Consider the following 24,680-nt stretch of genomic DNA (forward strand, 5'->3'; position numbering starts at 1 on the left):
CACCAGCAACTGTACTATCAAAACAACACTGTAGTTATTACTCGGAAAACCGCATTTGGCAAGTTTTATTACTATGTCATTGTAAAATGACCCTTTTTGACGGACAACATACATGATTCACAGTGGAGGAATGGATCCATAAAACAGAGTAAAAATATGTCTATCTCTTTTATCCTCATTGTCTCAAATCATTTAGCAACCGTCCACACCACTGAACTGGATGTTTAGTGAATGACATAGGATATTAAAAAAATATTCAGGATGTGGATCTGCAGGTAAAAAACAAAGTGACCAATCAGAGCCTCTTGCAAAACGCAATAAATACAAACTGGGGGGGCGTTTGTGGTGTTTCATGATGGGTTTCAGTCTTTTGGTGGAGTTTCCAATTTGGGCAATTCATCATCGTCTAGGAACTCATCTATAAACTCGATTACGTCCCCCTGCAGAGACACACACACACACACACACGGAGAAAAAAAAACAGATCAGAGAACCGAATGGTGTTTATTGTTTAACACATACAGCATGCAACCCTGATTTATGTCCGTTTGTGCTGCATCATGATCATTTTAAGAAATGCCAGAGTCATGCTACCACCAGATGGCCGTCTGCCATATTGCAGCCTGATAAACACAGGGACCACATTGTACTGCAGGGTGTCATGTGACCAGATTGAGGAATCCAGACCCCCCCCCCCATTAATTACACAACAACAGAGCCTAATCCACACTCTAACTGATTTCATGGGAATCATGCAGGTTTATTCTTTTTAAAGGATAATCTATAACTTCCTCCTGGACAGAAGCGTCCTGTGATGCACTAACACATAGAAATATGCAAACACGCACCTCATCGTCGCTCACCAGTCGCTGTCTGGAGAAGTCCAGCATCTGAAGCTGCATGGTGGTCTGATTGTAGTACCGCAGTGCCTCCTGTAGGGCACAGACGCAGGAGCAGGGCAGGTCAAGTGTGTGTTACGGCTAACCAAAGACACAGAGGAACACAGGGGGCCGACCCAAACTCAAGTATTTTGTTGGCTTATTATTCGCTTTGCAGACATGAGAGTGGCGTCGATCTTCTCATCCAGTTGACTAAGTGACTCTTTAACTTAACTAAATTAGCTTAGCTTAGCATTAAGACCGGAAACAGCTAGCCTGTCTCCATCCAAAGGTGACACAATCTGCCCGTCACCACCCGAAAGCTCACTAATAAGCATGTTGCATCTTGTTTGTTTAATCTACATTTAGGAGAAACCCGGTGCTGAAGACTTGCAGTCATTAATATGTCTCACTGTTCTGGGGAGGAAGTCCTCCTCTGTCAGTTCCCACTGGCTTTTGTGGTACTGGTAATAGGCCACGTTGTTCTTCATCACTTCATCGTTGGGGTCAAACAGCACATAGCTGGCTGCACATGGGACCGCGTTCTTCAGGTCATTCACTGAAAACACAACAAATGACAAAAACGTCACCTCCTTTATTAAACTGAGGAGGCCGAGGAGACAACGTGCCACTCACGTTTGTAATAGGCGAACTGCAGGTAGTGGTACATGGTGGCCACGAAATTCTCGACCACAAAACCCCCGACGATGGGCGTCAGGTCACTTTCACACTTCACTTTCCTGTCGAGCACCTCGATGTAGTGATCTGCAGAGGAGAGATTCAAAATGATAAGCCGAGGAGACGGAAACAAAAAGAGAAACGCAGTGATGGATGAACAGGGGGAACAGACGAACTGACCAGCGATGGAAGGGTAGAAGTCTTTGAAGTCTTTGACGTCCCTTGGGCCTTCGGACGCCGCCAGACACTCGTCGTAGACCTTGAAGAAATCCCGCAGACACAGCTCCATGTCGGACACCGACGTACGGAAGTTCTCTCCGTTATACGCCCGTACTGCACGCACAAACAGTGTCTGCAACACACGCGATAGCAAAATAACGTTCTTCTGAATCTAAAACATTCGATGTCATCATCAATGGTGAATAGCAGAAGAAAAAGCATGACAATATTTAGATTTCCTTACATGACAGTCTTGTCACTGAAGCTGAAAAGATTGATTTGATGTTACCTCGGTTAAAGAACTAGTATCTAACCTTGATACTCCTCATATCCCCCCGCAGGTTTCTTCTTCTACATCCCACCAGTTCTCGTTCTCTGAGATCACACAGAATTAACTGTCTGATATATAAAATCTCTATGGTTTTTATATTTCTTTTTTTAAAAGATGCATGCTGACGTCTTTATGCCTCTTCTCCACCGTCTGATCGATCTGAGCCTGAGGCTAAATATGAGGATCCAACGCTTTTCTAGCTGCAGGCCAATATCCATTCTGCCTGTTACGACCTGTGACAGTTTGTAAAGTACAGCCTATGAAGCCTTCATTTTCAAACGTTAAAGGTTTGACTTACGTCTTATCAAGATTGTTGCGATGTTATATTTGTAAATTCTTGATTTGATGTGACCATCAAACCACAGAGCTTATTTCTGAAAAACCCACTGACTTTGAGGGAGCCGGAAGTGCATTATGTTCCCATTTTAATGTGCAACTACAGAAAAAGTGTCCTGCTTGTGCTAGGCTTGCCTTTCTTGTAGGTGAAGGTGTGCTGTTTGGCGTAGTGACGATGTTGCTCCACTTTCTCCGGTCCCCAGGTTACGCTTGCAAATAGCTCTTGAAAGAAGTTTCACACGTTTGTGGCCACTAATTGCCATAAACTTGCTCTTGTCACGACCCAACACCAGATCGTTTCTGAATCGTGGTGTTGCTGAGGCAGCGGTTTGAGGATTTCCGCTGCTTTCCTGCTTTCTCACATATTCTGGACAACATTGGTTCTACGTGGATCCGTGTCCGTTTCTGTTTCTATTTTGTAATGTTACTTTAATTCATCTTTTACGTGCTGCAGTGCAGGAACAGTTACTTGAACTCATAACATATTTCGTGTGACTTTAATCTTTTCCTGCATACATTGAAAGGATACATGTTGATTTTAGGCAAAACCTAAGGAGGGATTCATTTCATACTCAACAACTGTAACAAGTCCTGCTGGGGCCACTATCAAGGACTGTTAAGGACCACTGAAGGTTCCCAGGTCCCATTTTGGGAGGCATTTGTGTCTATTAACGAATCTCCCTATGATGTGGACAGCATTCACCACAGGCTACAGCACCCACATCCAATAATAGAATGGTTTGTGTGGACTTACAAAGCCGTATGGGTGTGACTCTTACATGAACGCAGACTTTCGTGTGTGTGTGTGTCTGTGTGTGTGCGTGTGTGTGTGTTTGTGTGTGTGTGTGTGTGCCTACCTCATAGGATTTGGTCTCCAGGTCTTTGAGGTGTTCGTCGGCTCCAGGCAGACTCTTGTAGTAAGCCATGTTCCGCTGCATCATCTCATCATCCGGGTGTTTCAGCAGGAACGTGTGGGCAGCAGACACCGCCTTTGCCAGGTTGTCAGACTGGAAGAAATAACACAAAAAATACACTTTGTTGTGCTTGTTCACTGAGAAAATAACATAAGTTCAACTTATAAATCACCATTAAATCATATCGGAATAAACACATTTAGGACTATATTTCACATAATTATAAATGAATGTTTGTGTCAATTATGAGGTGCAATCAACTTATTTAAAGTAAAGCTTTTTTCTTTTAACTTGTCACATCACTGTACATACAGTATGTGCAAATTAGACCAAAAGCATCATAACATAAGCCTGAAAGTCACAATTCCAACCCTGGACTCTTAATCCTAAATCTAAACCAGTTCAATTGCAGATGTTATGAGTAAATGTGACGTTAAGTGTTGTTTTTTTCTGAATAGGAAGCACAAGAAAACACAAGCACCCAGAAAAAAGGTAAAAAGTGCAGGACCTCCCCCTTACAGAACAGACCCTAAACAGACCTGTGCATCCGTGGCACGTAAGTGACGTCAGAACGTTTCAGGGGGAAAAATAGTCAGTGACGTTAAAAAAAATGCCATCACATTCATTGTCATCATAAAGGTAAAAGTGCATGTAACCCCCATACAAGTCCGTGCGGAACCCCTCAGCCCCGCTGATGACGCCACCACTGTGTCCAACGTGCTTACTTTGAAGTAGGCGAACTGCAAGTACTTGTACGGCTCCCTCTTCTCGAACTCGTCGATGGTGTCCCGGCTGGGCATCGTCTGCCTGAAGGCGGGCAGCCCCTGCTTGCAGCGCTTCAGGCACTGCGCCCTCTTCATCACGTTGCCGAACGCCCGCAGCTCCGCGAACTCCGAGAACTTCTGCTCGTCGTCCAGCCGGACGGAGCTGCAGTTGAGGTTGCAGAAGGCCTCGCTGTCCCGCAGCAGCCGGTAGAGCCGCAGGGACACCTCCATGTACTCCACCGTCTCCTTCCACTTCTCCCCGGTGTACTGGTCCAGCGCGTACTTGTACGCGGACTCCAGCGGCATCAGCTCGTGTCGGGGGAAACTCCTGAAGCTGTACTTCTCGTACTGCGAGTGCACCGCGGAGGCGAAGAAGGCGACCAGGAGCGCCGAGACGAGTTGAGGAGGAGTAGTGGAGGCTGCCATCTTTTTTCCAAGTTTGGTTCACGGTGGGGCCTGGGATGAGCGCCGGAGTGGGGGAGCGTGGGGGTCTGTAGGACCGCCTCGAGTTCCACCACGTATCCGGACAAAGCCTCCCCACCCCCGGGGCGCAGGGCTGGGACGGCCGCTCCAGCGGGTGGGGGCTGCTTGGAGCCGCTCCTCCTACTAACTAAGTAAATCACTGCTGTTGTTCTGTCAGAGAGCTTCTTATACCTTAAACATGGGGGAGAAACGCGTGTGCTTTCTGGATAAGAGACGCGCTAACTACGAGCTTCATGTACTTTATTCAATAAAATGCTCTTTAAAAGTTTAAACTTGTTCCCCCTCCGTCACTAATTAAACCCCCGGTGAGATGGGCGTGTCCCTCCCACTGCCACGTAGTGACATTCCTTCCGTCTCTGCCCCCCTCCAAAGGCCTGAACCCCAACAAATCACGGTTTAACACCAGCTAACGGTCTCGGCGTCCATTGTTATAACTGTGTAACTGTAATAATTACAGTCGAGTCCAGTTGTGTGCATCATTACAGTGGTTTAAGTGGATCCGGGGGAGGAGGGGGGAGGGGGGGGGGGGGGGCTGCAGCTGTGTGGAGACCCCTACGTTACCACGTTGACACATATCTGAGGCTGCACTGCGCAAGAGCAATACGTGGTGCCCGAAAGGACCTCATTCAATCCCGAAGCGAGTCAAGTGAGCCAGAACGACGCAGAGCGTGACAGGAAATGTCGAGTACGATTTCAAAATAAAAGCACCACTTGGCTACGCAAACCTCGTTTGTAATTGTTTGTTTCTCGCGAAAACGTCCGATTATATATTTTTGTAACACTTAATGCGTGTGCTTTATTCACAATATGTGAAATTCAGTTAACCAGTCGGCGTTATAGCGTTAATATTTAACCGGATGTAGTGTCGCTTTATCCGACTTGACACGTGATCATCTGCTGGGACTACGGGCAGGACTTCTCTCCAAGTCGGAGCAGAGGGAACCAAAGTAACGGAGAACACACAGGCCGGGACCCACAGTCACCTCCATCGTCGAATCGAGACTTCGTCGGCAGCAAAAATGATCCAGTGCGTGCAGGGCATGCTGTTTCTCTCGGTTCTGGTGGCGTTCGCCGCCTGCAACGCTCCCCCGGTGCCGTTAGACGACATCTTCATTGAGAAAACTTTCGTGCCAGAGCAGTGTGTGCGCGCAGTCAAAGACGGGGATTATGTCAGGTATCACTACAACGGCATGTTCCCGGACGGCAAGAAGTTCGACTCGAGGTGAGCATACACGCAGGAGAGTGCGTTTTATTCCCACTTTTTAGTCAGAGCGTGTGCACGGCGCGAACAGCGTGCGCGATGCGTAAAAGTGCGCGTGGAGTGGGTCGCCCCTGTTAGCCACGCAGGCAGGCAGGCAGGCAGGCAGGCTGAGCTCTGGATCCATCTATGCGTAAGCCAAGGTTTCCAAAAGCTTTCACATCTACAGGGGTTTCACTAAAGCCCCACATTTGATCAGATGGAGAGTTTTAACATTATTCATTTAGCATACTTGATTATACTGGATTCATTAAAACCCGAGTTAGGCTATATGTTGAACCTGCTTCCAGGACGACTGAAGGTACCTGCACTCCACTGGACCTCGTCAGTGTACCATGCAAAGTGATCAACTGCCCCAAGATCGCTCTTGTTTCTTTGTGGGGTTTTTTCTCTCATTTTATTAATTGCACATTAGTTAAAGGCTTTGGTCGACTTAAGTAGGCGGGGCTTGCAGTCTTGCCTAATGTTGTGGCCTTGTCTTGTAGAGGGGCCCCTTGTTCACATATTTCTAAATTAAGTCAAATCTTACATATTTTATTCTGGCCATGCCTGTATGATATACCACACCATAAATAACTTCTAATAACGAAATCAAAGTATAATTGTAAGTATAATTAGTAAGAGACACTATAATACTCAGTCACTTTGAGTCCCTATGGATGAATCTGAACCTGTGACGTCTTGTGAAGGGTTTGCCTCAGTGAGTCTTTTTTCTTCTCTGAATAAGTTGTAAAAGCAAGATGACAAATGAATTGTTCCTCCCAAATAGTTTTTTTCCACAATAAATGTTAATGTGGTCACTGGTGGAAAAAACATTAACCAGGGCAGGATAGTGAACTAGTTTGAGTACATTTGCATCAGGGCACAGAATGAATGTAATGCTGTCGCTCATGTCCTCACAGGTATGTAAAACAATGTGTTTATGTTCCAGTTATGACCGCGGCACCACCTACAATGTGTTTGTTGGCAAGAAGCAGCTGATCGCGGGGATGGACAAAGCTCTGGTGGGCATGTGTGTCAACGAGAGGAGCCTGGTCAAGATCCCACCTCACCTCGCATACGGCAAAAAGGGATACGGTGAGTTTGAAACGCCCTGTCACACCGGCCCGTCCCGGCTTGATTGCTCTGAATGAAGCAGGACGGGACATAACTCCCCAGAAGAATAAACACACTGGCCAGTTATTATAAATACACAGATGAGTGAGCACACAGCTGGCACTGCTCCCCGTGACAACCAGAGCATTTGGTGAGACGTTGGCAGGAGTGTGAGGGTCAGAAATGACTGAGAACCAGATTGTGTTGTAGTGGAGTCAGCCGCAGCAGAGAGGAAGTGGGTTGCTCCAAAGCGTCCATGTTGAATGATGTCATAGGGACGTCACGAACCAGGAAGCAGGTCGGAGGGAGCTGCTTTCATCAAGAGTTTACATGTAGAGACTGGCGTGTGTGTGTGTGTGTGTGTGTGTGTGTGTGTGTGTGTGTGTGTGTGTGTTTGTTATATAAATAGTTAGATAATTGGAGAGAGAGCGAGAGAGAGAGAGAGAGAGAGAGAGGGTGGGCATGTGTGGACAGGTAAAAGCTGAGGCTGTGTCATGAGAGGGAACATTAGAAAGAGTGAAGAAAATAGAGAGAGACTTAAACCCCTCCCCCACCCCCCTCCCCCCACTCCCAACTCCTTAGCTTCACCTTCTTCACCCTTTGTGTGTCTCCTGTACGATTACTGAGCTACTAGTGCTCACCAGGCAGGGACTCTGGCAATAAATGTCGGCATGTGGCCATACTGATCAGTCACTGATGTTCTGGACGAGGCTATAGCTTGAGGACGTTTTCTGATTAGCCACGTATTACTGTATCTGCCCCTCATGATTGCTTTCTATGAAAATCAGAAAGCAAACATGCACATCACAAGGAAAAAAAACAGCAATTAATCACATTTCATGATATAAAACCAGCAAAATATTTGCATAATTAACTGTTAATCGAAATAGTACTAGAGTTGTTTTCCTGTCAACCGATTAATGGATTCATTGGTTCTAAACGCTCGTCCCAAAAGTCACACAGATGTCACAGCTTTTCATGTTCGTTGCCTTTCTCCCCTCGTTAGGTGACATCATCCCTGCTGACTCCATCCTCCACTTTGACGTCCTGCTGCTCGACATTTGGAACCCTGAGGACGGCGTCCAGAGCAACACCTACCACACGCCCTCCACCTGCTCCAGAAAGGTGGAGGTGTCTGACTACGTGCGTTATCACTACAACGGCACCCTGCTGGACGGCACGCTCTTTGACTCCAGGTTTGTTCTGTGTAATAATCCCTTAATCCACACAGTAATGCACCCACACACACGTGTATATGTAACCCCTCTCCTCCACCCTTCGCCGTAGCCACACCCGCATGCGCACCTATGACACATACGTCGGGATCGGGTGGCTGATCGCTGGTATGGATCAGGGCCTTCTGGGAATGTGTGTCGGAGAGAGACGCATCATCACTATGCCACCGTCACTTGGATATGGAGAGAATGGAGACGGTGAGTGTTAGAAATTCCTTTATTATTATTTGGATCTTGAGTGTGATGACATTCCTGCGAGTGAAAAAAACAATGTATATTGGTCTTTGCAAAATTGCAACTTTTTACATTTCTTTGATTTCTTTGATTTCTCAATTGTCTTGACTGATTTTGTCATAATTTTCCAGCTGAATACACTTTCTCTTTTCTTAATTGAGAATAGTTTATTTCCAGACATTGACTAATAACGGCAATCATAGGAACTGGCTAGCTGTTTCCCTCTGTGTCCAGTCTTTGTGCTAAGCTAAGCTTCTTCTTCTCCTCTTTCTAGGTAGCGACATCCCAGGACAAGCTTCCCTGGTGTTTGATGTCATACTCCTGGACCTCCACAACCCCAGGGATGGGATCACAGTGACCAATCAGATTGTGCCAGAGTCCTGCACGAGGAAGTCGGTCGCCGGAGACTTTGTGCGCTACCACTACAACGGCAGCCTCCTTGACGGAACATTTTTTGATTCCAGGTGTGTATCACCGTTTAAAATCCATCATGTTGCCCACACAGATAGTTCATAGTAAACCTACAGAAATTCACGTTTAAGATCTGTTGTTCCTCAAGTGGTCTCAGGGTGGCAGCATCTCTCCACTGAAGATGAATCGAAATTTAAGAAAACATTTCCTGTTTCATATTAAATACATAGAGCTGCATCCTCTTAACGGTTTTATAACATCCAAGATTAAACTGTTAAAGTAGTGGTCATTAAAAGTATTTAATTTCAAAGTTGAACTTTATGATGTTATGACAAAGTTTTGTTCATCATTACAGCCTTCTCAGCATCGTGGGTTCGACCTCACAGCCTCTTTTGTTATGGTTAAGAAATAATTTTGCACATTCTGTACAGATGTCAAGACACAAGGAAGCCACTATGGGGACTTTCTGCCACACACATGATCGCTTCATACGTTTTTATATTCTAAAGCGTCAACAAACTGTAGAAGTCGTATATTTGGCTCCTAGACTGACTGTGATTTCTTCCTCTTTGGTGTTACAATACTTAATATTTCCTCTCCTGCAGCTACTCTCGTAATCACACCTATGACACCTATGTGGGTCAAGGCTACGTGATTGTCGGCATGGACGAGGGTCTGATTGGGATCTGTGTCGGAGAGAGACGCACCGTCATCATCCCTCCACATCTCGGCTATGGAGAGGAGGGCACAGGTTTGTTTGTAAAGCTCGGATACCCTTGAGTCAAAAAACACTGACGGCAAAACAACCAGACACAAATATATACACATATAGTGTCAATAATCCCGTTATGCCACACCTCCACTTGTATTAATAGGTTAATAGCACCACTATTAATACATATATAATACAAATCTAAGCTTTGCTCTATACTCTTCATATGTCTGGCATTCTATCTGTTTTATAAGAGATCACTTCTGATATGTGGCTATTCCCCTTAAAATAAAATGATTGCTATTATTATAGATAACGGATCGATGGATATGTGTACATACTTTCTTTGCCGTTTAAGGTGATTCTGATGGTGTTTCTACTGCTTTGTCTGTGGTTTTAAAAATGGGATTCTGTTACCGTGTCTCTCAGGCTCTAAGATCCCCGGTTCAGCCGTGCTGGTGTTTGATGTTCACATCATCGACTTCCACAACCCGTCAGACAACGTTGAGGTCACCGTCACGTACAAACCAGAAGAGTGCGAGAAGCAAACCAAGAAGGGCGACTTTGTCAAATATCACTACAACGCCTCCCTGATGGACGGCTCCTCCATCGACTCCACGTGAGTCCTGGGACCTTAAATGAGAATGTTTTGAATAAAAACAAAATGAAATAAAACAAATTAAAATAATCATACATATGAGAGATAAGCTAATCTTTCAAGAATGCCTTGAAGCTTTAAACTATCCTTTTCAAACCCACTGAAACACTTGATGATATCCCTTTAATCAATTAAAGTCACACATTGTCATCCTGACTGTGAAAAAGAAAGAAGATCTTCACCTCATACATTTATTCTCACACAGCAAACCTCAGGAATGACTAAAACATAAGTGTCAAAGGACAGTTTAAGAACTAAAATGTGTGCTTGCTGAAGAATAATGACTAAAAATACAGATGTTTGTCTCTGTTTCATTTGGACTCAATTTGCTTCAGGTATAATTATGGAAAGACATACAACATTGTCCTGGGAGCCAACCAGGTCGTCCCGGGGATGGAGGACGGACTGAAGGACATGTGTGTGGGGGAGAAAAGGCACCTCGTTATTCCTCCTCACCTGGGCTACGGAGAGAGGGGAGTCAGTAAGTCGCAAAACAACCACGCGTGCAGTAATAATGGAGAATATAAGACGGTGATACCGATGAGCCCATGTTTCCCCATTTCCAGGCTTTATGCTAAACTAAGAAAGTGAAAATGTCCTCCTCATAAGCGGAAAAATGTCATTTTTCACAAAAAACAGGCCAGACACATCAAGCTCTTTAGTGAAGCTAACATTTCATTATGCCTAATAGAGAAAGTGACAGTTCATCACAAAAATCAAAAATGCATTATTCCTCATACCTGTTCACTATTGAATTGTTCAGATGTATTTTGGGTGCTTTGAGAACCACAATCCAAGTAACATATAGTCACATTATATTAGACAGAAGGCAGACATTAGAAATGAGGCAACCCAAACCAAAACAACTTGATAAATAGCACTGATTTTTAGGCGAACTGTCACTTTAAAGGACAAACAGCAGTCTGAGCTGCATCACTTCACCTGTAACTAATATGTGTGTGTCTGTGAAGCCGACGAAGTTCCAGGGAGCGCTGTGCTGATATTTGACATCGAGCTGGTGGAGATGGAGGAAGGACTTCCTGAAGGCTACATGTTCATCTGGAACGAGGACGTGTCAAGCGACCTCTTCACTGAGATGGACAAAGACAAGAACGCGGAGGTGGAGCCCTCTGAGGTACGAGATATCATCATGTCAGCATCATAATGTCTGTAACGACGTTTCCTTCCACCTCTCTTTAATTTGCCCTCTCCGACTCTCCTTTTGTGTCCGTAGTTCACCGACTACATCTTGCAGCAGGTGAACGACGGTAAAGGCCGACTGGCCCCCGGCTTCGATCCTCATCGCATCATTGATAACATGTTCTCCAACCAGGACCGCGATGGAGACGGGAAGATCACAGAGGCGGAGTTCAGACTTAAAGCAGACGAGGCCGCCCAGCATGACGAGCTATGACGGCACTGTGTGTAAATCCCAGATCGGGGGGGGTGAAGGGTCAGACAGCGGGGTTGTAATACACATGTGGGGGGTAGAGCAGATATAGATGGGGCTGTATGTGCCAAGAAAACAAATGTAAAGTGAGAAAGTGTTTTTTTATTCTGAAAATGTAGATGATGTTCAAAGGGCATCTTGTCCTTCAAGAGTCAAACGAGTCTGAGAAGAAAGACGGAGGATATAGGAATGAGATTATTTTGAGAGCTGATTATTGAAAAGAAAACACCTCATTTGAGGTCTGTAATGACAGTGAATACCTTTTTTTACCTCCTCTTCCATCAAGCATTTGTCTTGTTTTATGTGAGATTTCTTTTTTTTATATTTTGAAGGGTATAAAAGCACTCGTGTGAACAAACCAAGGCCTCGCTCCACAGTCTCTACATTCAACACTCCTTTGTGACTTTTATCGTTGTTGACATTTTTCTGGTTGTGCATGAATTTATCTTCCAGGAGCAATGAGTTGCTCATCACTCACGGTAATATACTGTCTGTGATGATGGAGGGAAGTTAAGTTTGTCTCTGAGAGTTACAACTCATTTATTGATTAAAAAAGAGAGTGATCGTTTTTTTTTAGTGAGAGCTTAAGTTAGAATAACATTTTATATACATAGTTTACAGCTGACACCTTCCACCGTTTTCCCTTTTAAAATGTCAGGATGCCTTCTGTGTTTCTGCTGTTAAGATCATCCAAAACAACGCTGAAAGGTCCCAAATCTGTTGTTGGGGCTTTGAAGCCATTCAATCACTTTTGGTCACCTAATTTCTCCATTGCTTTTCTTTCTTCATCCAAACGTCAACACCTTGTTGCAGTTTTAAGACTTTTGTGTGTGTGTGTGTGTGTGTGTGTGTCTGCGAGAGTGAAAGAAAAAAAGTGATTGTCACTTTTTTTTTACTTTTTCATTCAGAAGAATAGTGACGCTTGGTGATGATAACACAAAGTTTAATTTGAATAAATGACCTGACCTAAATACATGCCTTTATTGTGTTCTTTTGTACTAGAACTGATACTTCTAGAAAGGATTTAAGGATAATTTATTGCCATTGTGCAATACATGGGAGCACAACTAAATTTGCTTTTTGTCACTCTCCGTGATGGGGAGGGGGTTCCTCCTGAAGTCATCTCTACAGTTTTGAGCGTGTTCAGCTCCAGGTTGTTGTGACTGCACCACAGGGCCAGCTGTTCCACCTCCCATCTGTATGCAGACTCATATCATCGGTGTGTCACCTGGGCCTGGTGCCTTCCTGTCCCGGTCTTTTGTCCCTGAAGGAGACACACCTCCTCTTCACAGACCATCAATGCAGCTAGGAATTATGGAGGGGTGTGATCGCAGGGGGGGCAGTTGGTTGTGTGATCTCTGAGCGGGTGAGGGGTGTGAAAGCGGGCTTATCAAACCTGCAGTAAAACACATTCCTGTAGTTGGTGACCTCTCCTCACCGATGCCAGATCTTTATCTGAAAACCATGTTTTCTTCCGCTTTTCAGTGTAGCTCCTCTTTGCCACTCTGATCTCCTTTATCAGTGGGTTTCTGACCTGGTTGTACACATGTCCTCACAGAAGCTGATGTACATAATGCAATAATGAGGCTAATCACATGAGACATATGACTGTTGGAAGTTAAGGTTGATATTAAAATATATATATCAATACGTATTCATATAATATCTTAATACCTGCTCTTGTTAAAAAGGGGCACCATCTGTTGGTCTGACAGAACTTTATTTCACTTTAATGACTCTCATGACCACTATTAATTAATTAACAACCGATCAATATAATTTTGATAACTCAGTCTCACTTCTTCAAATTGTGGTGGTTAAGTGGTTAATAGTTAGGCATGTCTGAGAGTATCAAGGCCACCGACCATGTCTGAGGATCCACACCTGGGTGTGAAGGCCACGCATATCAAGCCAACCAAGTACAGAAGACTGTGGAAAACTGTAAAAACTGTTATCACAAGTTGTCCTTGAAAATCCCTGTCTAACAAAGAATGCTGGAAAGTCCTGCTTGAAAAGCCCTGTCTCATAAAATATGACTGGAAAGACCCTGTCTGAGGGAGGGGTGTGAGTGAGATAGCCAGAAGAGAGAGATAAAGATGAAGAGGATGTAGGCTCTGAGGCAGGGCCAGAAGAGATCTCTTGCTCCCTTCCTACTGAGTGTGGGAATCAACAATTATCTCAGCAATATGTTGTAAGGTCATGATATGGTCTTACGGTATAGATGGTGACAATACCAAATTGCCAAATAGGTTGGGCAATACTATGTGTGCTTGCAAGATCTGTTTCAGGTTACGAGACGAGGATGGAGTCAGATAACGAGGAAGGAACCTGAAGCAGCCAACCTGTAGAGGACGACATCCCGGGCGCACAATTAATATTCAATACTGTATAAAAGATTGGGTTAGGGAAAACTCAGTTTGTCAGACTTCGTGAACTGACACACTTGGTTGTTCGTCTTCTGAGTAGTTCCTCTTCTGTCCCCGAGACGTTGGGGCCTCATCTGCTTGTTGGCTTCCTCTTCCGGTCCTGTGAAGAAAACACTTATGCGCTTCTGTTATGCATTGAGCGTCTTCCTCTACTTTTCATCTGGCTCAGACTGGTTTCTCTCTACCTTATGATACTGAATACATGTTTGTGCAAGCTTCTGCTGTTTTTGTTCCTCTATTGTGGTTAAGTAAGTTCATGAAGGGTGTATAAGTTCATGAAGGGTTGTAGATATAAGAATGTTTAGAAGGAATGATGACACCCGGAAATTGTATGTTTCATAAATTGCATGTCTCATAAATGTATGTTTTTCATAATCATGTAGGTTTTTCATAATCATGTATGTTTTATAATCATGTAATGTGTTTGATATTAATCTATCCTATCATCCTCAGACAGCGGCAGAGCAATAGAAGGTCACAGTCAGTAAAGGAAATGCCATGAGACACTCATTGTAGAGCACGGACTCAGCCGGATAGAGGAAGTTCATGACCTTATACACTCTCCATGAACGTATTTAATCACAATAGAGGAACAAAAACAGCAGAAGCTTACACACACATGTAGCCAGCAATTATAAGTTTGAGAGATACCAATCTGACCCAGACAGAGGAAGACGCACAATGTATGGTAGACGCGCATAAGTGTTTTCTTCGCAGGACCGGAAGATGAAGTCAGCAAACGGAAGAGGCCCCAACTCTCAGGACAATCCCTGCGTCCATAATCATGGATAATTAATCATGTAATTCAAACACATTACATGATTATAAAACATACATGATTATGGAAAACCTACATGATTATGAAAAGCTACATGATTATGAAAAACCTACATGATTATGAAAAACCTACATTTATGAGACATGCAATTTATGAAACATACAATTTCCAGATGTCATCATTCCTTCTAAACATTTTTATATCTACAATTCCCCCTTTTGATCACTCCTAAGAGTGATCAATCCTTTGGAGCGGCTTCATTCTGCCGACTCTTCTTCTTGTTCAAGTGGGTTACCTGTGCTGGTGAGAGGACTGGCTCTGGTTTCCGGATTAGTCAATAGGGCTTCATATGTGTGTGGTTCCATATCTATAGCGGCCAACATTTGGTACCTGGTGTCTTGGTCCGGGAATCGTTCGACCTGTAAACAACTCATAGGGAGTAAACTTCTTTTCTCTGTTTACGCTTGCTCTTACAGAATATAATGCCATTGGCAGACAGTCCAGCCATGGCAACCCTGTAGTTGCCATCATTTTAGCTATTTTTTCTTTCAGAGTCCTGTTACACCTCTCTACTCCTCCCTGACTTTGTGGGTGATAGACTGTGCCGAACGTATGTTTGAGCCCAAACAGTTCTTCCACTTGTTTAAGGTTGTTCGCTCTGAAATGAGTGCCATTGTCTGAATGTATCACTCTTGGCATTCCATGTCGAGGAATCCAGTCATTTGTCAGGAATTTGCACACTGTCTGTGCATCTTCCTTCTTTGCAGGTACGGCTTCCACCCATCCTGAAAATCGATCATACGCTACCAATAGGAACCGATATCCTCTGCAGGGATCAATCATATCCGTGTAGTCAACACAGATTTCTTCTCCCGGACCTTTTAACAGTGGGCGGGCTCCTGCTTGGGGTGAAAACGTGGGTGCCACATTATATGTGCTGCATACGGAACATGATTTTACTTTGTTTTTTATCATGGCTGTCATGAAGGGATGCCACCATCCATTCATGGTGAGGAGCATCTGTTTTGTTCCCTCATGGGTTGGTCTGTGTGCTTCTTCAAGCAATGAGTGTGTCAGTGAGGATGGCAACACTGGTCTCCCTGTTTGTGGACATCGAAACAGTCCCTCCTTTCCTCTAACAGCTCCTCTCCCTATCCAATTGACCTCTCCTCTGGAGCACTTTCCTGCTGGAGTGCTACCAACTGGTCAACCGTCCAGCGCGGGGGTGTTGGTTCTACGGCCTCTGCTAACATTATCAACGCTGGGACTTTATATCCGGCTGCTATTTTGGCCACTGAATCAGCTGCTGCATTTCCTGCTGCTACTTCTGTTTTGTCTGAGCTGTGTCCTTTGCATTTTATCACCGCTACCTCTGCTGGTTTCATTATTGCTGCTCTCAGCTGTTTCATTTCCCCTTCATGTTTGATCGGCAGTCCGGTAGCTGTAACAAAACCTGCTCTTTCCCACTCTTTTAGTTGGCAGTGTACTGCTGTACTGGCGTATGCAGAGTCTGTGTATATGTTTACTCTCTTTCCTTCCCCTAGATTGCATGCTGCCGTTACTGCCATTACCTCTGCTAGCTGTGCTGACGGTTTTTCTTTCATTACTCCTGTGCCAAGTGTCTTAAACTGTCCCTGTTCCTTGGCGACTACTGCCCATGCTGCACTTAGACTGCCATTCTCTTTTCTGAAACAACACCCGTCCACATACAAGTCCAAGTCTGAGTGAGTCAGAGGTTTAGCAAGTAAGTCTGGTCTTATTTTGGATGCTATGGCGGTCAATGGAATGCAGTCATGTGGTTCTCCTGTCGTCATGCAACTTGCCGCGTTCACTCCTTCATGTGTGTAGGTGAGATGTGGGGCATTTAAGCTTTCCTCGACTTTCCTGTGTCTGCTGCCTGACAATGTGAATATGGATGAGGAGATCAGAGCCATGACGCTGTGTAAGGTCAATACTTTAAGAGGGTGTCCTGCTACCACATGTTCCACTTTCATCTGATGTCCATCTGCAAATAAATGCCTGCAGTAATGGCGCACTAAAGAACCAACGACTCCGCTGTCTTCGTGATCCTCCTGCAGAATCTGAACAACGCAATATAGACTCTGTGAGGTCCTTCTGATTGACTAACTTGTGAACAAAATTCCTACAATACCTAAGCACTGCTCTTCCTGAAGGTGTCTTTTGATACAACACTGCGTTCATTGTTCCTTCTTTTTCGGAGGTGTCTAAGTAGAACGGCTCTTTTTAGTCTGGAGTCTGCAGAGCTGCTGCTCCTGCCATCTCCTGCTTGAGTCTTATAAAGGCCTCTTCCGCCTCTACTGTCCATTTTAACAAGTCTCTCTGATTTCTCATTCCTGCCTCGAGTACCATCTTTCTCAAAGGGCCTGCTTTGTTGTTGTAGTCTGGGATGAAATGTTTACTGTACCCCGTTAGTCCCAGAAAACTTAGCATTGTTTTGACGTCCTGTGGTTTAGGGTGTCTCAGGATCGTGTCCCTATGTTCTCCTGAGAGATTAGTTCCTTCCCCTGTTATCCATCTCCCCAAAAACTGCACCTGTGGTCTACAGCATTGTAACTTTTTCCTGGATGCTTTGTATCCAGTCTTGGCCAACGCTTTTAAAACTGCTTCCGTAGCCTGCATGTAATGTTCTGCACTGTCTGCAGCTATTAGCAAATCGTCCACGTATTGTAGACAAATGGTTTTGTCTGGAAGTGTAACTTCCTGTTTCAAATGTTGATTCAGTACTTTATTGAATACACCTGGGGAGAGGTTCATGCCTTGAGGGAAGCATGTGTACTGATATCTTTGTCCTCCCCATGTGAACGCAAAGTATTGTCTTAGGTCTGGCTCGAGAGGAATGGAAAAGAATGCATTTGCCAAATCCACCACGGAGAAATTAGTCATCTCTCTAGTGATCTCAGCGAGTGCTGTGTGTGGATTTTGGACTGGAATAGGGGTTGTTTCTATTCTCTTATTGACCAGTCTGAGATCGTGTGCCATTCTAAAGGTGCCATCTGGCTTCGGAACTGGTAAAATAGGGGTGTTCCAATTGCTAGTGGAGGGTTCCAATACTCCATTTTGTTCCAACTGTTTTACTGTCCTGTCTATGGTTGCTTTAGCTTTTTCATTGGTGGGGTGCTGTGGTACCCACACTGGTGGTCCTGGTTTGACCTTGAACCTTGGTGGTTCCGGAGGTTCACACCGTCCTACGTCGTTTTTTCCTTGTGCCCACACTGCGCTAGGTATTCGTCCTAACATTTCCTCCGTTTTCTCATGATCTGTACTTTCTCTCCCATGTGTTCGTGTGATTACTTTTTTCTACAAAGATGTGGTGTGATGTGTGATTCTATATACCTGTCCTTCTTTAGAGTATGTGACTGCTGGAATGGAAGTTTGCTCCCAGTCCTTTAATTGGGATGCCATTTTTACCATTGGCCCCAAGTCCTTGGCTTGGGTGCCTGCTCCTAAGGCTAGGCTTATATGTGGTTCTGCTGTCTTGCCCATTAGGTACCACTCCGCTTGTTTCTCGGTTAGCAATACGCGTGCTGCAACTCCTTTCTTTGAGACATATATACAGTCAGAGCTCAGCATCCAAGGGGAACCCTCTATTTCTCTAAATTTTTCCTCGTAAATTTCTTCAGTTTGAGTGCGGTCATAGAGGAGAGTACAATGCGGGGAATCAGGGACTGGTTCATACGGATGTACTGCGTGGATCCATGGTTTCCACTGTTGATATAGGACATTTGTGATCGGTGGGTTGGGGTCTTCTTCCAACTGTGCCCAGTAGACATCTGCTGACTGTATCTGCTTGTCAGTGTTCTCACTTAACACCCATTGTTCATGACTCCTTTGTGATGTTATTGTCTCTGAACAATCCACTTTTGTCCCGTTTGGGAAATACACCTGTACTCCCTGAGGCCCACAGAGTATAGATGCTTTCAGCCTGACTAGGACATCTCTTCCTAGTAGTGGAACAGGGCACTGCTGCGAATATACATAGCTTTGATGAAACCGATAGCCTGTCAGTTCTGTAGGGAGAGGTTCGGTAAAAGGGAGTGGTGTTGGCTGTCCTCCAAATCCCACAAGGTCTACGGATCTATTGGAGAGTAGGTGGCCGAACTGGGGTTGCGTCAGAGTCGAATGAGTTGCTCCAGTGTCTACTAGAAATTCTACCTGGTGTCCGTCCACCTCTCCTTTCAACAGGGGGTCAGCCTCTCCCCCTGTTCCCGACCCCGGGCACCCCTAGTATTGGTTTGGATACCACACACCTTGAGGCATCTGGTTCCCTGGAGCTAGCTGTGCTGATGGTGGCACATGTGGCTGCGGTGGTCCTGCTCCTGGCGGTCCCCTTTGGCCCTGGGGGCAATCTCGGGCCCAGTGTTCCTTACTCCCACACAGAAAACACCCGTCTCCCCTGAACCCTGATTCTCCCCTGCCTCTTCCTCCAAATCCGCCTCTAGGGGCAAACCCTCTGCCTCTTCCTCTCCATCGTGATTGCGGGGGACCCCATGATCCTCCTTGGAGAGGGGGTCCTGCATAATATTGGCCTATGGCTGGGTTCTCTGGAGCTAGCACTGACTGCAGCTGACTCATCTAGTTCCCTGTTCTTCCTGCCTTTTTCTGAGTGGTCGCCTCTTCTCTCGCTTTTACTAACTGTAGTTTAGTCAGTTGGAGCTTAGACCTTCTACCTCCGTTTTAGCGGCATCCTTTTTCTCATCTGCTCTGCGCATATGATGTTGGAGTGGACGTATCCACACTAGTAGGGGTTCTGTGTCTGCTCGAGGATCGTCCTCCATTTTTACTTGTACCTCCTTATCTATTCCTTTCATAACTGCTGTTTTGAACATGGCTCCCTGTAAGGGATCCATTCCAGGGTTGATTCCTGATCGCTCCTGCCAGTCTCTTCTACACCTCTCCACATAATCTGCTGGTCCCTCCCCTTCTTTTCTGACAAACGCCACAGTGTGTTGGCTGGTCTGTTGTGGGAACCTTTGTCTCATTGCGGGGCCAACTGTGGCTACGTGCTGGGTGAACGGAGCTTCATCTGGTACCCCTGTGGTACCGGCATCTGTGTTTAACTGTGTGACTGTTCCCAGCCCGTGTTTCTGACCAATAAGGCCTCTAACGTCCCCCATTGTGATCTCTGTCCCCAAGGTTAGGCTGGCTCATTTCTGTAGCCACATATTAGCTCCTTCGCTCAGCGGTGGTAGTTGTGCGTTCATTTGTTCCTTATCTGCAAGGCTAAATGGTTTGTATACTGGTGGCCCTCTTCCTGATCCCTGTACCAAGGGACATTGGAGTGCTATGTCTCCTTGACTCCTAGTCCTAGAAGCTATTGGATTGTGGCTTACGCCTTCCCCCCATCCCTCTCGGTCTGATTGGCATGGGTGGCTTTCTTTCATTAGGCTATAGGAAAGGCAGGACGCTCCATCAGACTCCTCTGAGTCCGAGCTTTATATTTTTAATCTCAGGTGGATATTTTTGGGGTTTAAACTCTCCCTTTTTCTTCTTACGGCAGTGTCGTGTCTTTACTCTGTCGTCTTGGTTGGTTGAGTCTGGGTCTGAGTTATTCATTACGAATGCCGGTCCGGCCTGTTGTGTGTGTCTGGATGCTGCTTCTCCAAATGGTAATCCTGATCTCTCCTCTCTCCCTTCTATCTCCTGTGTCCCTGTATTCTTCACCTTCTTTCCCTTTCCTCTCTCCCTCTTTCGTTCTGCCTTTGCTATTTCTGACTCTATCTCCCCTAGTTCTTGTACCTCTGTCTCATATCTTTCTTGCCGTTCCCTCTCGTATGCTCTTCTCATTCTATCTCGTTCTGCCTCCATTATTCTGTCCCTCTCATCTTCACTTCCGCTTTCACTTCCGCCCCGTACTGCCTCTGCCAGACCCTGATCGTTGTTTCTTGTGATCTTCACTGGTGCTCTCCCGTGGACCTCAACCATCGGCAGTTGTTTGTTTGGTGCGTATCGGGTCGGTGGAGCTGGTGGCGGCAGCTCTGGGTACAGTTGGCTTACTGCCGGGGCTGAGGGAATTGGTGGGGTTGGGCCGGTGTACGGTGGGGGAAAGTCTGTCTTTTCCCCTTCTTTCCTCTCTTTTCTTTGTCTCTGTACTATCTCTGCTGCCATGCCTACAGCATGTAGGTCTGCTCTAAACTCCTCTAACCGTTCTCCTTCCTTTCTCTGTTCCCTCCTTTGATGCCATAACTTGCTTAGATTCTTGCTCTGATTTTCCCTGACAGCTTTCTGCGCCTTGACCTCCTCTTCCTGAATCATTGTTACCATGTTTTCTGGCTCCTCCTCACCCCATCCCTTGCATAAGGTCAGGTGAGTTTTCACATCCTCTAGTCTTTCCTCGTAGTTCTCCTTTTTCTTTCTATGACCTGGTTGTCCAGACAGAGTCTGTTCAACTACTTTCTTCCAATATTCTTCCCAACCAAACCCTGGACCTGCCATGGTTATTCGCTGTAATGTACTATTCACTGTAATGTACTATTCACAGTTTTCCTTTATTTATTTACACACGCTTATAGCCCGATCAGTGGATCGCGTCCCTAATGGCTATCTCTTCACACAACCTTCTACTCTACCTTGATAGAGCGGTGTGAAAACATAAGCCACTAGTTTTACTGATCAAACACCAAGCGTCACAGCCCTGTTATTTATGTACCCCCAGGTAAGAGAAGACCAGTGGTGAGTTTAAACTCAAGGCTTTTCTGTGATGTCTGCAACAAGCTTCTACTGGCAGTGTTTCACTGTCAGCGGCTACAGACTGGGTGTATCCACCATCACAGAAACCTTCTCACACTTTTTCTGTCTGCGTTCTCTGTTACCTTCGAAACCTCCCACACAACAGTCCCATACAATATATTACAATATTACACAGTGATCACAATATTATTCCCTATTACTCTCTTTTACTCTCTTGGCTCCCTGAGCCTGGCTCCCTGAGCCTTTATTGGTTCCCAGAACCTGGTTCCCAGAACCTTTAGCTCCCAGAGCTTATAGGTGGCTTTCTAGGCTCACCTAGGGGCTATCCCCCTGTGGCGCTTTTGCTTATGTCCAATGTACTGTATATTCGAGGGTCTTTCTAGCCTCCGGCCTTTCTGCGTTCCCAGAACGTCTTAATGAGCACCGTTAATGCGCCGAGGACCTTTCTGGACTTATGATCCAGAAACTCCTCCCCTGGCTCCCAGAGCCTTTATCTAGAGAGTTTTACCGATCCCGGATCGGCGATCGACCTTTTCTAAAAAAATCCTCCGTCCATCTGCTTAATCGAATTAAACCTAGCCTCTAGACAACATGCCGACTTTCTCCACCAAATTTAGAATCTATGGCCGAATCACAGTCTTTACTTTTTACAAAGAATAGGTGACTGCTTACCTTTTAGATAGTGGGTACCCGGTGGAGACTGTCAGACGTGTCGGGAGGCACCCAGGTGACTCCGCGTGGTCACCGGTCCAACCTCCGCTGCTCCTTTGATCTGTCCTCCTTTATCAGAATCACGTCGGGGTCACCAAGTCTCTCTGTAGGAATTTTGTTCACAAGTTAGTCAATCAGAAGGACCTCACAGAGTCTATATTGCGTTGTTCAGATTCTGCAGGAGGATCACGAAGACAGCGGAGTCGTTGGTTCTTTAGTGCGCCATTACTGCAGGCATTTATTTGCAGATGGACATCAGATGATACAGACGTCTGGAGAAAGTCTCTTCTCTAGCTAAGAGCTGCTGTGTGCAACACAGTGCTCTGTACCAGAGGCGAGAAGTTCTGGTCTCTATTCTATCTGCTCCAGAATATATACACTTGTTACAAAGGCAGGGCTTATGTGTCATGCTTATGCATGCAAATGTGTATGTTTTAATTGCGCTTCTCCTGCGGGCAGTTCTCCTTGCCTCCCCCCTATGGGGAGTCCTCCTCTCTGTCCTTGAGGTGATGGACGGTGGACGCCGGCGCCGTCCCGAGAGCTGGGGTCTCTGCTCCCTTGCTTACCCCCTTTTCCTGTCCTGCAAAGAAAACACTTATGCTCGTCTAACATACATCATTGTCTTCCTCTGTCTGGCTGTCTCTCGAACTTATAATTGCTGACTACCTGTGTTTGTGTGAACTTCTTCTGTTTTTGTTCCTCTAAAATACGTTCATGGGGAGTGTATAAGTTCATGAACTCCCTTTATTATCGTTAATTTTGTTAACAAGTTAGTCAATCAGAAGGACCTCACAGAGTCTATATTGCGTTGTTCAGATTCTGCAGGAGGATCACGAAGACAGCAGAGTCGTTGGTTCTTTAGTGCGCCATTACTGCAGGCATTTATTTGCAGATGGACATCAGATGAACAGACGTCTGGAGAAAATCTCTTCTCTAGTGTAGACATAAAAATGTTTAGAAGGAATGATGACCTCTGGAGATTGTATGTTTTTCATAATCATGTATGTTTTTCATAATCATGTATGTTTTTCCTAATTAGGAATGTGTTTCATAATCATATAATGTGATTCATTATAATCAGGTAGTGTGATTCAGTATAATCATGTAATATGTTTGATATTAATCTATCCTATCATCCTCAGACAGCGACGGAGTAATAGAAAGTCACCATCAGTGAAGGAATGCCATGAGACACTCAGTGTAGAGTTTGAGTGCAGCAGGATAGAGGAAGTTCATGAACTTATACCCTCTTCATGGACACATTTAACCGCATTAGAGGAATAAAAAACTGCAGCAGCTTACACACAGACATACATTCAGTAATTATAGGTTTAAGAGATACCAGTCAGAGCCAGATGGAGAGGAGACAAAGACACACAATGTATGGTAGACGCGCATAAGTGTTGTTTTCGCAGGACCGGAAGAAGAGGTTAGCAAGTGAAGAGCACGAGGTCAGCAGATGGACGAGGTCCCACTCTCGAGACAATGCCTACTTCATCGGCTCAATGGCAGAAAGAGGAACCTGCTGAAGGAGGGGCAGCATCTCAAAAATACACATATGCATGCATAAGCAGGACACATAGCCCTGCCTGTTTTGTAACAATATATATTCTGGAGCAGATAGCTTAGACACCAGAACTTCACGCCTCTGGTACTGAGCACTGTGTTGCACACAGCAGCTCTTAGCTAGATAAGTGAATTTCTCAAGACGTCTGTATCATCTGATATTCATCTGCCAATAAATGCCAGCAGCAATGGCGCACTAAAGAACCAACGGCTTCGCTGTCTCCGTGATCCTCCTGCAGAATCTGAACAACGCAATATAGACTCTGTGAGGTCCTTCTGATTGACTAACTTGTGAACAAAAATTCCTACACTAGCTAAGAGCTGCTGTGTGCAACACAGTGCTCTGTACCAGAGGCAAAATGTTCTGGTCTCTATACTATCTGCTCCAGAATATATAGTGTTACAAAGGCAGGGCTTATGTGTCATGCTTATGCGTGCAAATGTGTATTTTTGAGTTGCTGCTCCCTCCTCCGGGTGGTTCCTCTTTTGGTCTTTGAGATGATGGACGCAGGGAGAGTCCCGAGAGTTGGGGCCTCTTCCTGCTCGCTGACTTCATCCTCGGGTCCTGCAAAGAAAACACTAATGCGCGTCTACCATACATCATATGTCCTCCCCTGTCTGGCTCAGACTGGTATTTCTGCAAAGAAAACACTAATGCGCGTCTACCATACATCATATGTCCTCCCCTGTCTGGCTCAGGCTGGTATCTCTCGAACTTATAATTGATGACTTCATGTGTGTGTAAGTGTCTGCTGTTTTTGTTCCTCTATTGTGATTAAATGCGTTCATGGAAAGTGTATAAGTTCATGAACTTCCTCTATTCGGCTGCGTCTGT

General features: G+C 45.3%; 2 protein-coding genes across 3 annotated transcripts; one reads left to right on the forward strand and one right to left on the reverse strand.

Annotated features, from left to right (window-relative positions):
• Positions 1-51: 51 nt before the first annotated feature.
• crtap (cartilage associated protein) lies at positions 52-4,726 on the reverse strand. Its single transcript, XM_084031745.1, has 7 exons — positions 4,082-4,726; positions 3,300-3,449; positions 1,737-1,908; positions 1,515-1,643; positions 1,292-1,437; positions 849-932; positions 52-440 (listed from the first exon to the last, which is right to left on the reverse strand). Exons 1-7 carry the CDS (start codon positions 4,544-4,546, stop codon positions 363-365), a joined length of 1,224 nt encoding a protein of 407 aa, XP_083887871.1. The 5' UTR covers positions 4,547-4,726; the 3' UTR covers positions 52-362.
• Positions 4,727-5,531: 805 nt separating this feature from the next.
• On the forward strand, positions 5,532-12,631 carry fkbp9 (FKBP prolyl isomerase 9). 2 transcript variants are annotated; one of them, XR_014598693.1, is made up of 11 exons: positions 5,532-5,825; positions 6,793-6,938; positions 7,963-8,152; positions 8,244-8,389; positions 8,700-8,889; positions 9,442-9,587; positions 9,978-10,167; positions 10,542-10,687; positions 11,178-11,341; positions 11,441-12,174; positions 12,213-12,631. XR_014598693.1 is itself a non-coding variant. In XM_084032370.1 (10 exons), exons 1-10 carry the CDS (start codon positions 5,623-5,625, stop codon positions 11,618-11,620), a joined length of 1,701 nt encoding a protein of 566 aa, XP_083888496.1. In that variant the 5' UTR covers positions 5,532-5,622; the 3' UTR covers positions 11,621-12,631. The 2 variants fall into 2 exon arrangements, 1 of the variants encoding a protein (XP_083888496.1); XM_084032370.1 differs by having other exon boundaries at positions 11,441-12,631.
• The last annotated feature ends 12,049 nt before the right edge of the window (positions 12,632-24,680 follow it).

The sequence above is a fragment of the Eutrigla gurnardus genome (genome assembly GCF_963514095.1).
Source record: "Eutrigla gurnardus genome assembly, chromosome: 17".
Lineage (NCBI taxonomy): Eukaryota > Metazoa > Chordata > Actinopteri > Perciformes > Triglidae > Eutrigla > Eutrigla gurnardus.